This window comes from Oncorhynchus nerka, linkage group LG16 (assembly GCF_034236695.1).
Source record: "Oncorhynchus nerka isolate Pitt River linkage group LG16, Oner_Uvic_2.0, whole genome shotgun sequence".
NCBI classification, from domain to species: domain Eukaryota; kingdom Metazoa; phylum Chordata; class Actinopteri; order Salmoniformes; family Salmonidae; genus Oncorhynchus; species Oncorhynchus nerka.
In genome coordinates, this window is record NC_088411.1 from 38,628,954 (window position 1) to 38,648,689 (window position 19,736).

The 19,736-nt window shown below is 42.0% G+C and overlaps 1 protein-coding gene across 3 annotated transcripts in view; it reads left to right on the forward strand.

Annotated features, from left to right (window-relative positions):
• LOC115144455 (brain-specific angiogenesis inhibitor 1-associated protein 2-like) overlaps nt 1-19,736 on the forward strand; it is a 150,337-nt gene that overhangs the window by 82,408 nt on the left and 48,193 nt on the right. For all 3 annotated transcript variants that reach the window (XM_029685510.2, XM_029685509.2, XM_029685511.2), the window contains 3 exons: nt 1,333-1,404; nt 8,495-8,632; nt 18,748-18,900. In XM_029685510.2, coding sequence (XP_029541370.1) covers nt 1,333-1,404; nt 8,495-8,632; nt 18,748-18,900 — 363 coding nt within the window. The remainder of the gene's footprint in view (nt 1-1,332; nt 1,405-8,494; nt 8,633-18,747; nt 18,901-19,736) is intronic.

Consider the following 19,736-nt stretch of genomic DNA (forward strand, 5'->3'; position numbering starts at 1 on the left):
AAAAACAGTTTGTCCCCCATAAGAATCTATTTGAATTGCCCCACATCAATAAGTCTGAATGCAATATAAAGTCTGTCGTTTCAAACTATGAAATACAAATTAATTTCATGAATTTAATTACTAAATTCAAATTCAATATCCTAATACAAATAAACATTTATGGAATGAAAATATAATTTCTGTTGGTATTGAAATCGCTCCATAGAGAAGGATGATGAAGCTGCTCCAGCATCTCACCCAATCGACGCCGGAAAAATGTAGAGACTTTGAAAAGCTTGTAATTCCGTGTCATTTGAGCTACTGTCACTGACTACCCACAACCACCTCCGAAGCACCTGTCTCGCACACGACCGCCTCTGAGCGTTCCGTCCAGAGGAACTAAAGGACTGGTCCTCACTCAAAAAGATGTCAAATAAAGCTTCATTGTTTATTTCAGAGGAATGGGAGAGGACGTCCAGAGCTTGTGTCAGACCAACATAGAACAGAGTGCTACTGTACACACACACACACACACACACACACACACACACACACAAACAATCAACTACTGGCCTTTTAACTATTGTTTGAATATATTCTCACATCTCGCCTGTTCCTGCTCTTTCAGCACACAGCCAACCGATAGAAGTTATGAAAATATTACTGCTTGAGACTTGGCGCTACTAACTAGGACGATAAGGGAAGAAAACAAACCTAGCGACTTTGATACTGTTTTAGTCCCAGATGGCACCCTATTCCTTATGAAGTCTACTACTACCAGAGCCCATATGCTCTGGTCAAAAGTAGTGCACTCCAAGGCAGACTGTAGGGGCCTGCCTTGTTTTTTATTATTCATCAGAGCCAGTGTGTGAGGACTCCCTCAGTGATCTGAAGCTACCGTCTTAGCGTGTGTTCACTTGGGATGTTTTACCTTTGATTTAGTTGTTTGTTTTGTGACATTTCAGTACTGCCTGGTGTGGGACTGCCCTTTGTCTCCATACATGCTAAAGTCAGTTGTGAACCTGTACTTCCTTACACACACACACACACACAATCTCAATACTGGCATGAAGTTAGACATAATTCACATACTGGTACTATACAACTTTCCCTAGTCCTTTGGGTCAGGTCCGATATCAAGACAATCTTGACTCATCAAGTCATGTTGACACCACAACACTGACAGCATCCAACATAGTAGGGTGTGTTTTTGTTTAAGCAAACAGGTCTGGTTTGGCAGTTTTTGAGAAAGTACATCCTGAGGCAAGTTGTACTCCTTCCTGCCTGTTGTTATGACGTGTGAGTAGATCCTATGTGAACCTTAACTCTTTGTGGTCCTCTCTTTCCTCCTAGCTGAAGTCGTTCCACAATGAGCTTCTAACCGAGCTGGAGAAGAAGGTGGAGCTGGATGCACGCTACCTGAACGTTAGTGTCCTTAGACCAGTGGTTTCCCAACTCCAGTCCTCCAGTGTACACCCCCCCCCCCCCCCCCCCCATAGCACACCGTTTTGTTGTTGTCCGAGACAAACCTCATTTAGGGCCAGATCAAATTCGCATAGAAATGTGAGTTATAGATGTGTCATTCTAATTGAATGTCTAAGAAGCAGTAGATTTGTTCCATCTGTGCAATTTCTATGCTTCCCGCACTTAAATTAAATTTTTAGGTCTTTTACTGTTGATTTTGTACACAAAGCTAGATTTTTGGTTAATTAGAATATATTTCGCAGTGGTTTAGATGGTACAATGATTCTCTGCACTTGTTTTTGTCATAAACTGAAATTAGGCAAACTATTAGAATTTTAGCAGAAAATGGCGGAGTGATTTCTGCATATTGGGTCTTAAAAAATGTGTACAGTTGGATTTACTGGAGTTGGAAATAATGTCCTAGAGAACCGTCATTCATTGTTGTCTCCATTTCATTCACATCAGTCACTCTCCCAGTTGTTTAGTACCTGTTTAACACCTCTTTAGTACCTGTTTAGTACCTGTTTAGTACCTGTTTAACACATGTTTAGTACCTGTTTAACACCTGTTTAGTACCTGTTTAGTACCTGTTTAACATCTGTTTAGTACCTGTTTAACAAATGTTTAGTACCTGTTTAGTACCTGTTTAACACCTGTTTAACACCTGTTTAGTACCTGTTTAGTACCTGTTTAGTACCTGTTTAACACATATTTAGTGCCTGTTTAGTACCTGTTTAACACATATTTAGTACCTGTTTAGTACCTGTTTAGTGCCTGTTTAACACCTGTTTAGTACCTGTTTAACACCTGTTTAGTACCTGTTTAACATCTGTTTAGTACCTGTTTAGTACCTGTTTAGTACCTGTTTAGTACCTGTTTAACACATGTTTAACACCTGTTTAACACATATTTAGTGCCTGTTTAGTACCTGTTTAACACATATTTAGTACCTGTTTAGTACCTGTTTAGTACCTGTTTAACACTTGTTTAGTACCTGTTTAACATCTGTTTAGTACCTGTTTAGTACCTGTTTAGTACCTGTTTAACACATATTTAGTGCCTGTTTAGTACCTGTTTAACATATTTAGTACCTGTTTAGTACCTGTTTAGTACCTGTTTAACACATATTTAGTACCTGTTTAGTGCCTGTTTAACACATGTTTAGTACCTGTTTAGTACCTGTTTAACACATGTTTAACACATGTTTAACACCTGTTTAACACATATTTAGTGCCTGTTTAGTACCTGTTTAGTACCTGTTTAACACCTGTTTAGTACCTGTTTAACACCTGTTTAGTACCTGTTTAACACCTCTTTAGTACCTGTTTAGTACCTGTTTAACATCTGTTTAGTACCTGTTTAACAAATGTTTAGTACCTGTTTAGTACCTGTTTAACACATGTTTAGTACCTGTTTAGTACCTGTTTAACACATATTTAGTGCCTGTTTAACACCTGTTTAGTACCTGTAACACATGTTTAGTACCTGTTTAGTACCTGTTTAACACCTGTTTAGTACCTGTTTAACACCTGTTTAGTACCTGTTTAACACCTGTTTAGTACCTGTTTAACACCTCTTTAGTACCTGTTTAGTACCTGTTTAACATCTGTTTAGTACCTGTTTAACAAATGTTTAGTACCTGTTTAACACATGTTTAGTACCTGTTTAACACCTGTTTAGTACCTGTTTAGTACCTGTTTAACACATGTTTAACACCTGTTTAACACATATTTAGTGCCTGTTTATAGTACCTGTTTAACACATATTTAGTACCTGTTTAGTACCTGTTTAGTGCCTGTTTAACACATGTTTAGTACCTGTTTAACACATGTTTAGTACCTGTTTAACACATGTTTAGTACCTGTTTAACACATGTTTAGTACCTGTTTAACACATGTTTAGTACCTGTTTAACACATGTTTAACACATATTTAGTGCCTGTTTAACACCTGTTTAGTACCTGTTTAACACCTGTTTAGTACCTGTTTAGTACCTGTTTAGTACCTGTTTAACACATGTTTAACACCTGTTTAACACATATTTAGTACCTGTTTAGTACCTGTTTAGTGCCTGTTTAACACATGTTTAGTACCTGTTTAGTACCTGTTTAACACATATTTAGTGCCTGTTTAACACCTGTTTAGTACCTGTTTAACACATGTTTAGTACCTGTTTAACGCATGTTTAGTACCTGTTTAACACATGTTTAGTACCTGTAACACATGTTTAGTGCCTGTTTAATACATGTTTAGTGCCTGTTTAACACATGTTTAGTGCCTGTTTAACACATGTTTAGTACCTGTTTAACACATGTTTAACACCTGTTTAGTACCTGTTTAACACCTGTTTAGTACCTGTTTAACACATGTTTAGTACCTGTTTAACACCTGTTTAACACATGTTTAGTACCTGTTTAGTACCTGTTTAACACATATTTAGTGCCTGTTTAACACCTGTTTAGTACCTGTTTAACACATGTTTAGTACCTGTTTAACGCATGTTTAGTACCTGTAACACATGTTTAGTGCCTGTTTAATACATGTTTAGTGCCTGTTTAACACATGTTTAGTGCCTGTTTAACACATGTTTAGTACCTGTTTAACACATGTTTAACACATGTTTAGTACCTGTTTAACACATGTTTAGTACCTGTTTAACACCTGTTTAACACATGTTTAACACATGTTTAGTACCTGTTTAACACCTGTTTAGTACCTGTTTAACACATGTTTAGTACCTGTTTAACACATGTTTAGTACCTGTTTAACACCTGTTTAACACATGTTTAACACATGTTTAGTACCTGTTTAACACCTGTTTAGTACCTGTTTAACACCTGTTTAGTACCTGTTTAACACATGTTTAGTGCCTGTTTAGTACCCGTTTAACACCTGTTTAACACATGTTTAGTACCTGTTTAGTGCCTGTTTAGTACCTGTTTAGTACCTGTTTAGTGCCTGTTTAGTGCCTGTTTAACACATGTTTAGTACCTGTTTAGTACCTGTTTAACACATGTTTAGTACCTGTTTAACACATGTTTAGTACCTGTTTAACACATGTTTAGTACCTGTTTAACACATGTTTAACACATATTTAGTGCCTGTTTAACACCTGTTTAGTACCTGTTTAACACATATTTAGTACCTGTTTAGTACCTGTTTAACACATGTTTAGTACCTGTTTAGTACCTGTTTAGTACCTGTTTAGTACCTGTTTAACACATGTTTAACACATGTTTAACACATGTTTAACACATGTTTAACACCTGTTTAACACATATTTAGTACCTGTTTAGTACCTGTTTAGTGCCTGTTTAACACCTGTTTAGTACCTGTTTAACACATGTTTAGTGCCTGTTTAACACATGTTTAGTACCTGTTTAACACATGTTTAACACATGTTTAGTACCTGTTTAACACCTGTTTAGTACCTGTTTAACACATGTTTAGTACCTGTTTAACACCTGTTTAACACATGTTTAGTACCTGTTTAGTACCTGTTTAACACATATTTAGTGCCTGTTTAACACCTGTTTAGTACCTGTTTAACACATGTTTAGTACCTGTTTAACGCATGTTTAGTACCTGTTTAACACATGTTTAGTACCTGTAACACATGTTTAGTGCCTGTTTAATACATGTTTAGTGCCTGTTTAACACATGTTTAGTGCCTGTTTAACACATGTTTAGTACCTGTTTAACACATGTTTAACACATGTTTAGTACCTGTTTAACACATGTTTAGTACCTGTTTAACACCTGTTTAACACATGTTTAACACATGTTTAGTACCTGTTTAACACCTGTTTAGTACCTGTTTAACACATGTTTAGTACCTGTTTAACACATGTTTAGTACCTGTTTAACACCTGTTTAACACATGTTTAACACATGTTTAGTACCTGTTTAACACCTGTTTAGTACCTGTTTAACACATGTTTAGTACCTGTTTAACACATGTTTAGTACCTGTTTAACACATGTTTAGTACCTGTTTAGTACATGTTTAGTGCCTGTTTAGTACCTGTTTAACACATGTTTAGTACCTGTTTAACACATGTTTAGTACCTGTTTAACACCTGTTTAACACATGTTTAACACCTGTTTAGTACCTGTTTAACACATGTTTAGTACCTGTTTAACACATGTTTAACACATGTTTAGTACCTGTTTAACACCTGTTTAGTACCTGTTTAACACATGTTTAGTACCTGTTTAACACCTGTTTAACACATGTTTAGTACCCGTTTAGTACCTGTTTAACACATGTTTAGTGCCTGTTTAACACCTGTTTAGTACCTGTTTAACACATGTTTAGTACCTGTTTAACGCATGTTTAGTACCTGTTTAACACATGTTTAGTACCTGTAACACATGTTTAGTGCCTGTTTAATACATGTTTAGTGCCTGTTTAACACATGTTTAGTGCCTGTTTAACACATGTTTAGTACACATGTTTAGTACTGTTTAACATGTTTAACACATGTTTAGTACCTGTTTAACACATGTTTAGTACCTGTTTAACACCTGTTTAACACATGTTTAACACATGTTTAGTACCTGTTTAACACCTGTTTAGTACCTGTTTAACACATGTTTAGTACCTGTTTAACACATGTTTAGTACCTGTTTAACACCTGTTTAACACATGTTTAACACATGTTTAGTACCTGTTTAACACATGTTTAGTACCTGTTTAACACATGTTTAGTACCTGTTTAGTACATGTTTAGTGCCTGTTTAGTACCCGTTTAACACCTGTTTAACACATGTTTAGTACCTGTTTAGTGCCTGTTTAGTACCTGTTTAGTACCTGTTTAGTACCTGTTTAGTGCCTGTTTAGTGCCTGTTTAACACCTGTTTAGTACCTGTTTAACACCTGTTTAGGGCCTGTTTAACACCTGTTTAACACATGTTTAGTACCTGTTTAGTGCCTGTTTAACACCTGTTTAGTACCTGTTTAACACCTGTTTAGTGCCTGTTTAACACATGTTTAACACATGTTTAGTACCTGTGTAGTGCCTGTTTAGTGCCTGTTTAACACATGTTTAACACCTGTTTAGTACATGTTTAGTACCTGTTTAACACCTGTTTAGTACCTGTTTAGTACCTGTTTAACACCTGTTTAGTACCTGTTTAACACATATTTAGTACCTGTTTAACACATATTTAGTACCTGTTTAGCGCCTGTTTAGTACCTGTTTAACACATATTTAGTACCTGTTTAGCGCCTGTTTAGTACCTGTTTAACACATATTTAGTACCTGTTTAGCGCCTGTTTAGTACCTGTTTAACACATATTTATTACCTGTTTAGCGCCTGTTTAGTACCTGTTTAACACATATTTAGTACCTGTTTAGCGCCTGTTTAGTACCTGTTTAACACATGTTTAGTACCTGTTTAGCGCCTGTTTAGTGCCTGTTTAGTGCCTGTTTAGTGCCTGTTTGGTGCCTGTTTGGTGCCTGTTTAGTACCTGTTTAGTACCTGTTTAGTGCCTGTTTAACACCTGTTTAGTGCCTGTTTAGTGCCTGTTTAACACCTGTTTAGTACCTGTTTAGTACCTGTTTAGTACCTGTTTAGTGCCTGTTTAGTACCTGTTTAGTACCTGTTTAACACATGTTTAGTGCCTGTTTAACACATGTTTAGTACCTGTTTAACACCTGTTTAACACATATTTAGTACCTGTTTAGCGCCTGTTTAGTACCTGTTTAACACCTGTTTAGTACCTGTTTAACAGCTGTTTAACACATGTTTAGTACCTGTTTAGTACCTGTTTAGTGCCTGTTTAGCACCTGTTTAGTACCTGTTTAACACCTGTTTAACACATGTTTAGTGCCTGTTTAACACATGTTTAGTACCTGTTTAACAACTTCAGAATACACCTTTTATGTCTTCTCACCTTCTCTTTGAACTAGAACACAGAGGTGTTTAGTGAGCTTCCCTTTACAAATACTTTTTACAATTTTTATTACCTATAATTATCTTTATATTAGCAGTTTTTTTATGACGTTACCGCAGTCAATCAAATTTTTTGTTCAGTTTTATATAATGCCTTTTATATAATTCTGTGTCAGTGGTTGTGTATTCTGATGGGAAGGGCGCATTTAGAAAGCGTTGATACAGACGGGTGCTTTAATTGTATTCCACGGAGGCTAGCTAGGCCTCCCTACGGATCCACATTATCATCAAATCATCAGCTAGAGACAAACTCCACGGCTTTCTGAGCACTTCTTTTAATTTCCCACTGGTTTTCATCATAACCACTCAGCAATAAAGTTACAAATTACTTTCTTCTCTTACATTCCGAATCATGAATTATGACATATTTTAAGAAAATAATAATAATAAGAAGAAGAAGTAGTAGTTCAAGCTTTATTTAAGGGATAAACCCATTTCTAGAGAATTATTGAAGATAATTTTGTAGTGGAATTGGGAAGCTTAAATAAAGGCTCAGTACTGGATATTCATAAACAAAGTCAGTAATAAAATAATGCTGTCCTCTGTTTGAAATTCATATTGACCTCGTCAGTTCATTTGAGGCCGTACTTTGGCAGTCTGGCAGCCGATCAGAAAACCATATGTTCCCTCTCCCCCTTTTGTGTCCTTTCTCTCTCTGCTTGGCTCTGTTATTTCAGCATTGACTAAAGTCATTAGCCATGCTCAGCTAGGTTTTTCCATCAAACAGAAATAAAATATTGGAAACATTGTTTTGTGGAGGGCTGGCCGACCGGCAGACAGGCCAGGCCACAGGATTGCGTTAACTCTTGGCAGAGGTGAATGAGTGAAACACAAAGGCAGTGGTTTGGAACACAATAAGTCCTATAGCCACTGGGGACAGACTGTGTGTGGGTGGGGGAAGAGAGATCAGCCAAGTACCTATGATGCCAGACTAACTCATTCCCCTGCATTATGCCACATTGCATCAATCAGCGAATAGGTGGTCAGGTGGTTTGAAATGGGACTCAACACCTAACCATAGTGGTAGAATACTAGTCTAGGGAAGCCAATGACTGTTTAGCTATGTTAAAACTGACTCTATACTCCCACCTACAGGCGGCTCTGAAGAAGTACCAGATGGAGCACAAGAGTAAAGGAGAGAGTCTGGAGAAGTGTCAGGCAGAACTGAAGAAGCTCCGCAGGAAGAGCCAGGGCAGCAAGAACCCCTCCAAGTACGGAGACAAGGAGATGCAGGTGAGAGATCGGAGGGGGGAGAAGGGGTGTGTGTGTGTGCTTCCAAAGAGCCTCAGGTTTCGGTTAGCTTGCTACTGTGAATGAAACAGACAGACTGAGTCCCCAGTCAGCCTATGGACGATGCCAGCTGGTGGGTCAAACGTTCACCGTAGGGGAAGGTGACTGGTGAGACGTTTGACTACAGAGTCAGATAAATACTGTATCATCCCATTGGCCACAGCCCAGCAGGTGTCGAAGATGGATAGCCAATCTAATCCAAGAGGAGATTTAGGCCCCTTTTACTGAAGCAGAATAAGTTGACTAAAACTTACTACAAGAACTCCGTAACCTTCAACCTTTAACCTTGCAGACGTTAGCCAAGTCATCTATATATACACTACCAGTCAAAACTTTGGACACGCCTACTCATTCAAGGGATATGGAATCATGTAGTGACTTTTAAAAGTGTTAAACAACTCAAAATATATTTTATATTTGAGATTCTTCAAAGTGGTCACCCTTTGCCTTGATGACAGCTTTGTACACTCTTGGCATTCTCTCAACCAGCTTCATGAGGTAATCACCTGGAATGCATTTCAATTAACAGGTGTGTCTGTCCATTACTTTAAAACATGATGGTCTGTCAATGCAGAAAACCCTAGAATGAGTAGATGTGTCCAAACGTTTGACTGGTACTGTAACAGCATCATCAAGGGAATAAGGGACCCATCCCATCTCTCACTAGCTCCCAGATACGAGGTTCTGAGAGATGGGTCATTCTTAGCTCTAGTACTGGTGGTGATGTGCTGCTGCTGGCTGGAGGGGTGGGCCCGGGTACTGTGGGCCTTGCCTCGGACAACCAAGCTCGGAGGGAGGGAGACAGATACAGTGATAAACTGAACGTCACCTTGAATTTCTGCTTCAGAGATTCAAGCCTCTCACTCAAGGAGATGTGGTAAGATTGTTGGGACAGCCATGGGTAGATCCTATAAAAGTCCGGTCCACTGAAATAAGGGAGTCAATCATCTTGCTGATTTTTTTTTTTTTCTCCACTGCATTTTTCAAGCTTGTCAAAATGCTTTGAATCACCATGGTTACTCTCTTTATTCTGATCTTTGACCACTTCCTCAACTACATTGCGTAACATTTGTTTATTTGATGTGAAGTGTTATGTAGGCCAGCTAATTGTGTCCTGCAGAGGCATACACGCCTCCCCCATGGTAGCTGTTACAGAGAAGGTGTGTAATGTGCCCTTACAGGTTGCTGTGCCCCTCTGCCTCTCAGTGGGTAGCACCATGACACGTGGTGGGTGTACTGAGTCGATGGTTACACAACGCAGCATAGTGGAGGTGCAGGTGTGTGGAGGCTGATGTGTTGTGACGTTGTATTATGATTCTGAAGCTTCAATATGAGATGGGAGCACTGCCTGCCACTACTCAGTCCTCTTAGTTAAATGTGTGTGTGTGTGTGTGTGTGTGTGTACTGCAATTTCCTGGCAGAATGCAAAAGCCATCAGAGTGACCTACAGGTCCTCTGTTGCCCAAAGGATTCTATTTAAACCAATAGAAAATAAACAATTTCAGCAAAAGAGCAGGCCAGTCTACAAGGGGAACACTGAGGCATTGAGGGCGACAGGGTGCCCTAGTGGTTAGAGTGTAGGGACGTCAGGGTAGCCTAGTGGTTAGAGTGTAGGGACGGCAGGGTAGCCTAGTGGTTAGAGTGTAGGTACGGCAGGGTAGCCTAGTGGTTAGTGTAGGGACGGCAGGGTAGCCTAGTGGTTAGAGTGTAGGGACGGCAGGGTAGCCTAGTGGTTAGAGTGTAGGGACGGCAGGGTAGCCTAGTGGTTAGTGTAGGGACGGCAGGGTAGCCTAGTGGTTAGAGTGTAGGGACGGCAGGGTAGCCTAGTGGTTAGAGTGTAGGGACGGTAGGGTAGCCTAGTGGTTAGAGCGTTCGACTAGTAACCGAAAGGTTGCTAGTTCGAATCCCTGAGCTGACAAGGTACAAATCTTTTGTTCTGCCCCCTGAACAAGGCAGTCCTCCTATTCATAAAGCAGCCGGAGGGAAGGTAATTACAGAACTAGAACAGGAGTCATTTTGGAAATGGATACATGGTGCTTTAAGCCACAGCGTCTCTACAAGACGACACACCCTAAAAACCATTGGACTCCCATGGGCCGCTATGGTTTGGTGGGCAGGCAAGCCTGTGGTCTGTCCTTTTTTTTTTTTTTACATTACATTTGACATGTGAGTCATTCAGCAGACACTCTCTTATCCAGAGCCCTTTACAGTGAGTACATTTGTCTTAAAGCTCGGTGGGACAACCACATATCACAGGCATTGACAGTACACTTTTTCCTTAAAGAGCAGAATCAGAGGTGGTAAAGGGGTGGGAAGCTTCTGGGGGTGGGGGCTGACCCGGCATCTGGGGCGGGAGCTGACCCGGCATCTGGGGGAGCTGACCCGGCATCTGGGGGGAGGAGCTGACCCGGCATCTGGGGGGGGGGGCTGACCCGGATCTGGGGGAGCTGACCCGGCATCTGGGGGAGCTGACCCGGCATCTGGGGGAGCTGACCCGGCATCTGGGGGAGGAGCTGACCCGGCATCTGGGGGAAGCTGACCCGGCTTCTGGGGGGAAGCTGGTTCCACCATTGGGGTGACAGGAAAGCAAGAGCTTGGACTGGGCTTAGCAGGAGCATCCCTCCCGTAGGGGTGGGAGGGCCTAGAGACCAGTGGTGGCCGACGGAGTGCCTGGGTTGGGGTGTAGGGTTTGAGCATAGCCTGAAGGTAGGGAGGGGCACTTAGTACTCCATAGCAAAGCACCATGGTCTTGTAGCGGATGCAAGCTTTGACTGGAAGCCAGTGAAGTGTGCAGAGGAGCAGGGTGACATGGGAGAACTTGGGAAGGGCTGCTGGTCTGGATAAGTTGCAGCGGTTTGATGGCACGAACAGGAAGCCCAGCTAACAGCGAGTTGCAGACTGGAGATCTGATGGTCCACTCCCAGCAGAGACACAAACACACGCAGGCAGACACGCACAAAAAGTCATTTCCGGGCCATAGTCACACTCCCTTGAGCCTGCTCTCTTCAGCACTTACTGATTAATGGAAGCTTCTGTCTGTGTGTGTGTGTGTGTGTGTGTGTGTGTGTGCTCCCAGCCTCTTAATGGTTCTTGAGTGTGATTACAGAGAAGTGAGTGTTGCGTGGCTGGGTAGCTGCGTAGCCTATCTCGGTCCCTGCTGTGCCTCATGTGCACTTCTGGGAACAAGCGGTTGGCAGGGACACTTGAGACTGGTGGCCTCTTCTCTTTGCCAGGGAGGAAGGGGGGGTCGACGACAGAGTTTAGCTGATTACCAGCTAGTGAAGCTCCTTATAATGATTCTCTGAAAGATTGTTGATTTTAGATCGACTTAATTATCCCACCTGAAGAAATGATTTGTGTGTCTGTGCGTTTAAACCTCGGTAGACTCACTCTGAAAAAGCGAGTCCATCTCAGCCGCCGCCTTGTTCCTTCCTCCCATCATCGTTTCATTAAGTCGGGTAACAGCTCACTGATTTCCTCGGGAAGGGGAAAGAAACAAAAAGTAATCTCCCTTTTCCCCGCTCTGCTCCAGATGGATGGTAATATTAAACCCTTACCTCTAGCCGATGATGAAAATGCACTCATTTACTACGGCGTCCCTAGGGGAACACAAAGCACGGACGCAGTGCCTGAAAATGACATGGTAAATCTCTCTCGCGTTCATTATTAAACACTTAAGAGGGAGTGTTTCAGGGGGAGAGGCAGACTGATTTGAATATAATGGGAATGTCGCTGGCGTTCTGCTGCCGACCCAGAAAAATAGGAAATCGCTAATAGCTTCTGTTACATAATATCTCAATTGGGTGTTAGAGTATTAGCACTGGTACATACGCAGTTGAACACCACAGCCTTTTCGTATTCCCATTTATTTCCCATTTTATTTTTGTATTATCATATTGCATTCAGTGTGCTTGCATGAGTTGAGGTAGATTAGCATTGGATTTATATTGCACATTCTTCATTGCACTGATTTCCAATTTATTCGGTTGTCGGTTAAAAAGCATTTAGCAATTGAGTGGGAGGTAAATGTATTGTACATTTATTCTGTAGCTAAGGGCAGTAAGGTTTCCCTTTGTTGAGACAGACCCTGGGGATCTCTCTCTGCTGCGCTCTGTCTCTCTGTCTGCCTGTGTCTCCTGTCTGTCTGTTTCCCTCTCCTCTCCTCTCTGTCCGTCTCAGGCTCTGGTTACTATGAGGAGAAATGGTCAAATGAGGTGTGTTTTCTGAACAGTCGGAACGTACCACATTTCCCCAACTGATAGTCATGTTTCATTGCTATGCCTTTGGGGCATTTATGGTAACTAGTAACAACAGCAACTAATTATCACGTTCTAATGGCAACTCTGTGAGGGTGACATGCTACATGCTACTGCCGTGTGAAAACGGGAGTTTCAAGTGACACGCAACATGTTAGCATGTCACATAAACGCACACGCTCAGACAAATCTTGAGGCTACATCAACACCACAGTTCAGTTCCCTCTGCGTTAGCTGGATGGCGTCAGAGCAGATGGGATGTGGAGAGTAAAAGAGGCAGAGCGGGAGGAGGGTCTGGGTTTGTTCTGTTCTGCTGCAGTTCTGTTCTTTCCTTCAATTCTTCAACCCGGTTATTTTCTGTCTCTCTCTCATTCCACCTTTTCACTGTCCCTTCTTTTTCCCCTCTATCGCTTTTCTGAATGACCCATGTCGTGTCCTCCTCCCCTATTGATAATGCTTTAATAGGTCACTGTGATGTAATTGTTCTAGGAGGGAGGGGGAGGGGCTCCATGACATCAGAGGAAGCTTGTGCACTGACCGTGGTGACAAAAGATCAAGCTTAGGCCTCGAGCTTGACATAATCAAACGATGATTCTAGGAATGAAGTTCCATCAAAGTTTAGGTTCATTGAATCTGACATTTTGCGTTGACGTACTTGCATTGGTATCTCGTATTCCATTTTTAGTGGAGGTTTGAAATGTCCTTTTATGCATCTTCGGTCTCGCTCACCCAAGGCCTCTATCATTGAGTATAATATAACAATATCTTGTGAGCCTGTAAGAGTGGGAAAGGGGTTTTGTCGGATCCCTCCATATGGTTCTTTGTCCCACCGTTCAACTCTTTCTTTCTTACTGCTGAGACTGCTTCCTGTCACCACCAGGGGTCCCCTGCTCCCCCGACCTCTAAGGCTTCTGGCTACAGTAAGACTCTAGGACACTGGTTCTCAATCCTGGTCCTGGGAACCCAAATGGTGCACATTTTAGTGTTTGACCTAGCACTACACACCTGATTCAAATCATCAACTCATCAAAAGGCTTTGGTGATTTTGAATCAGATGTGTAGTGCTAGGTCAAAAACTAAAATGTGCACCTCTAGTCTACGGCCTGTACCTTTCGGCGTCTAGGCTACGGCGCGTCTAGGCTACGGCCTGTACCGTTTGACGTGTCTCTTTCATCAACAGTGTGTTCACAGCAGGAATAGTTTACCTGGTAACAATATGAGATGAAAATGCTGTCAGAAAATGCTGTCAGAGATGTCTGTATGTTAGATGTTGTCAAGTAGTAATATAGTATTCTATGATTGTGTTTTGTATGTCTTATTTTCATGGCGTGTTGACGTGTATGTTTTTGTAAATGGCAGGGCTCATCTGCAAAAGTCAATGTAGTATCGCATGAATACAGTAGTAAATATGTATTGCCATATATCGGGCTGCCATTGGCCTTCAAGCGTGTGTGTGAATGTGACTGAGTGAGACAGACGCCAGAGTGGTATACTACGAAGCACGCTAGATCTACTCCGGCTTCTCTAAATCTGGCCAGCTTCAGTTAGCTTCACATTCCAGCTCAGGCTTCATCCGTACTACGACGGTGGATATTGCTCGTCCGCCTGCCGCGACCTCTAGCAGGCTTGTAACTGCGGTTGCATGTCACACGTGGCTAGTTGAACTGACATCCTATGGATTATATGTCTGTGGTTGGTTGCCACTGTCACTTTGCCTTTTGAAAATTGCTAAATACATTTGTGTGGAAAAAACGTAGTTTGGAAAGCAAATGCTGTCGTTACTAAATGTGTAATGTGATTGACATTAGTTTCTTTACACCCCAAAAAAACAACAAAAAAAAAACGTTTGATTCAATAAAACATTTGAATCAGTCTTCCTCAAATGAAGGGGATGATGACACCATCTTTGTGAGAAGGAATTTGATTTCATTGGTCCTCAACTTGTGCCAGACACTTCATTCAGGATAAATGGAGTTAGCCTGCTTTGGACAGGTTAGTTCTGAAGGATTCATTGCCATAGAAACCTACCTGGCTAAAAGATGAGCCACGTTCGTGGTGCTGGTTATCCTGAGTTGAACTCAAGAGTTGACCTCAGTTACCTCGCAAACTCCTCAAACCTGATTCCAAGTATAGGGCTCTGGGCTCTAGAGGCAAGCAGACTGGTTTGGCAGCTCGATACTGATTCCATACTACTGCTTTCTAGTTATTCTGTATCTGGCTGACTGACAGGCTGGTTGACTCACCTACTGATGGACTGACTGACTGGCTAACTCACCTACTGTCTGGCTGGCTGGCCTTTTGTTTACATGTTGTCCAAGTTCAAGGTAAGGGTGTGTCTGGGAAGATTTAGAATTACCAGGAATAATGACCCTTGTTTGGTCCCACCCATAAACGCACACTGTGTAGTACATGAAAAGTAAACAAAACATGGCTCTCCTACTACTACTACAACTTCTACAGTAACACTACTACTACTACAGTAATCCAACTACTCCAGAATATATATTTTTTGTTGTATATTTCTTTCTATACTGAACAACAATGCAACATGTAAAATGTTGGTCTCATGTTTCATGAGCTGAAATAAAAGATCCCACACATTTTTCATAGACCACGTGTATGGCGTCGTGTGGGTGGGTGGTTTGCTGACGTCAGCGTCTCGGCCCATGGTGGCAGTGGGGTTGTGCTGGAATAAGATAAGGACAATGAACATAATTGCATTTTATCGATGGCAATTTTGAATGCACAGAGATGCCATGACGAGATCCTGAGGCCCATTGTCGTGCCCTTCCTCCTCCGCCATCACCTCATATTTCAGCATGATAATGCATGGCCCCATGTCGCAAGGATCTGTATACAATTTCTGGAAGCTGAAAATGTCCCAGTTTTTCCAAGGCCTGCATACTCACCAGACCGATCATCCATAGAGCATGTTTGGGATGCTTTGGATCGACTTGTACAACAGCGTGTTCCAGTTCCTGCCAATATCCAGCAACTTCGCACAGTCATTGAAGAGGAGTGGGACAACATTCCACTGGCCACAATCAACAGTCTGATCAACTCTATGCGAAGGAAGTGTCTCGCTGCATGAGGCAAATGGTGCTCACACCAGATACTGACTGGTTTTCTGATCCACGTCTCTATTTTTATTTTTTTTACGGTATCTGTGACCAACAGATGCATATCTGTATTCCCAGTCTTGTGAAATCCATAGATTAGAGCCTTATTAACTTGTTTCAATTGACTGAATTCCTTATATGAACTGTAACTCAGTAAAATCTTTTAATTGCTGATTGGCTGAAAGCTGTGGGGTATCAGACCGTATACCATGGGTATGACCAAAACATTTATTTTGACTGCTCTAATTACTTTGGGTAACCAGTTTATAATAGCAATAAGGCACCTCAGGAGTTTGTGGTATACCACGGCTAAGGGCTGCTGTTTTTACACCACACTACTGCTACTCGCCGTTTATCATCTATGCATAGTCAGTTTACCCCCCTACTTACATGTACAAATGACCTCGACTAACCTGTACCCGCGCACATTGACTCCGGTACCGGTAACAACTGTATATCAAATGTATTTATAAAGCCCTTCTTACATCAGCTGATATATCACAGTGCTGTACAGAAACCCAGCCTCAGTCAATGTATTGTAGCTGAGAGTAAGCTTTAATCACAGGCTTTTACTTTGAAAACAACACTAGTCATTTGAATCCTCCTTGAAGTTCCCATCATTGATAACTAATAAAGCTCCTCAAGTGTTTTGTTTTATCTTCTTCCTGTTCCTTTCTGTAATCAGTCTACACACAGAGGAAAGAGAACAGATCAATGGGATCTGTCCTCTTCATCATGGTGGTGGGGGGAGGGGGGGATTGTGTAACAATCTCAGAGAAGAAACAGTTTTAGGTTTTTAATTCTGAGTAAAATACTCCACGGACACTATGGGAGCTGAACCAAGTTGAATTATTCCCAGAGGATCACTACAGCTGCATTCAGACAAAACATGTTTCCACCACCACAAGTGTGTGTGTGTGTGTGTGTGTGTGTGTGTGTGTGTATATACAGTGGGGCAAAAAAGTATTTAGTCAGACACCAATTGTGCAAGTTCTCCCACTTAAAAAGATGAGAGGCCTGTAATGTTCATCATAGGTACACTTCAACTATGACAGACAAAATGAGAAAAAAAAAGAATCCAGAAAATCACATTGTAGGATTTTTAATGAATTTATTTGCAAATGATGGTGGAAAATACAACCCGTAAATATTTTATGGTTGGACAGGAAGAGGAAATGATAAATAAGTATATTTCATATACTGTCATTTCATTCTCAGAACCCAACAGCGTCTCTGACTGTCCTTTATCATTCTGAGGCAGGGACAGAGGGAAATGAAAGCTCCAGGGTAGCAGTGTGTGAAGTGCTAAATGGGAAGCCGAGTATTTGCAGTAAACATCTATTTGCATTGCTTTAATGGGTTCTGTAATGGGGCTGACATTTCCGTGTTTGTGTGTCTCCCTGATGTGAGCTTAGAGGGTCAAGCCTCACACGTCTGATATTTTTGTAAAGTATTCAACAAGGATTTGTGTGCATGCCTTTGTCCAGATGTTGACGACTGTTGTGTGGATGACAGTTTTCATGACTCGTCTGGTTGTATCTCTATGGTAACAAAGGATGAACTCAATTGTCCTCGTCTTAGGCTGATCTCATGTGTCATCGACATCATAAGCGTCTAATCCTACTTTAACTCTGCTTATATCGGCCATTTTGTTTTATGAGGCAGGGAATTAGTGCTCCGTTGTTTACTACTCAATGTATGCTGTGAGTCAGAATGTAGAGTGTTTATATGTTATTCTATGTACAGATTTTTTACACTGATTTAGCTGCCGTCACCTTATTCTAGTGGTACTCAAGATGACACACAGTACATTTAGGACCCCCGCAGCACTCCCACAGCACTCCCACAGCACCCCTGTAGCTAAATGCAAATTTTCAGGTTGTTGTCGGCTTTACTTCATGCACCTAACTACAATACTAACCTTAACCATTGGCTCTCTCTCTCTCCGTTTCCAGCTACAATAATCATTTACAACATTAACAATGTCTACACTGTATTTCTGATCAAGTTGATGTTGTTTTAATGGCCAAAAATGTGCTTGTCTTTAAGAAAACAAGGCCATTTCTAGTGAACCCAAACCTTCGAATGGTAGTGTATATACTTATCTAACTGCTTAGATTTGTTTCTAGTGTCTAGGGGACAAATACATCCTACTGTAACCTATGTCTTCTTCCCATCCCCCTGCTTCTCCCTCATCGCCCTGTCCCCCTCCTCCCTCTCCTCGCCCCGTCTCCCTCGCCCCCTCCTCCCTCTCCTCTCCCCTCTCCTCTCCCTGTCCCCCTCCTCCCTCTCCTCGCCCCCTCCTCCTCGCCCCCTCCTCCTCCTCCCTCTCCCTCGCCCCCTCCTCCTCCTCCCTCTCCTCGCCCCGTTCCCCTCCTCGCCCGTCCTTCTCCTTGCTCCTCCCTCTCCTCGCCTCTCCTCTCCTCCCTCTCCCCCCTCCTCCCTCTCCTCGCCTCTCCTCGCCTCTCCTCGCCCCTCCTCGCCCCTCCTCCCTCTCCTCGCCCCCCTCCTCCCTCTCCTCGCCCCTCCTCCCTCTCCTCGCCCCTCCTCCTCTCCTCGCCTCTCCTCGCCTCTCCTCCCTCTCCTCTCCTCGCCCCGTCCCCCTCCCGCCTTCTTCCTCCTCGCCCCGTCCCCCTCCCGCCTTCTTCCTCCTCGCCCCGTCCCCCTCCCGCCTTCTCCTCAGTATGTTGAGACCATTGGCAGCAAGCAGAGTGACCTGGACCAGTACACAGCAGAGGGCTACAAGAGTGCGCTGTCAGAGGAGAGGAGGAGGTACTGTTTCCTGGTGGACAGACAGTGTGCCGTGGCCAAGAACAGCAGCTCCTTCCATAGCAAGGTGAGATGTCGGACTCACGTTTTCATCTACAGGTTTCTGTTACCTTTTTGTTCTCTCTTTGCAGTTCACCCACTGCTTTAGATATTGAGGGTTAAAACCAACTAGCTCTGTCTGACATCAAAATTAGACGTTCATCCTTGTTTCTCAAACGTTACATTTCGAAGTTGTTCCAAACATTACATCAAATCCAATCTAATTTTATTGGTCAAATAAACGTGTTTAGCAGAAGTTATTGCAGGTGTAGCGAAATGCTGGATGTTTCTAGCTCCAACAGTGCAGTAATATCTAACAGTTTCACAACAATCCACACAAATCTAAAGTAAAGGAATGGAATTAAAAATATATAAATATTTGGATGAAAAATGTCAGAGCAGCATAGACTAAGATACAGTTGAATAGGAGTAAAGTATATACATACAGTTGAAGTCGGAAGTTTACATACACTTAGGTTGGAGTCATTAAAACTAGTTTTTCAACCACTCCACACATTTCTTGTTCACAAACTATAGGTTTGGCAAGGTTTGGCAAGTGCATGACACAAGTAATTTTTCCAACAATTTTTTACAGACAGATTATTTAACTTATTCGTTGTATCACAATTCCATGGGTCAGAAGTTTACATACACTAAGTTGACTGTTCCTTTAAACAGCTTGGAAAATTACAGAAAATGATGTTGTGGCATTAGAAGCTTCTGATAGTCTATTTGACATTATTCGAGTCAATTGGAGGTGTACCTGTGGATGTAGGTCAAGACCCACCTTCAAACTCAGTGTCTCTTTGCTCAACATCCTGGGAAAATCAAAAGATATCAGCCAAGACCTTAGAAAAAAAATGG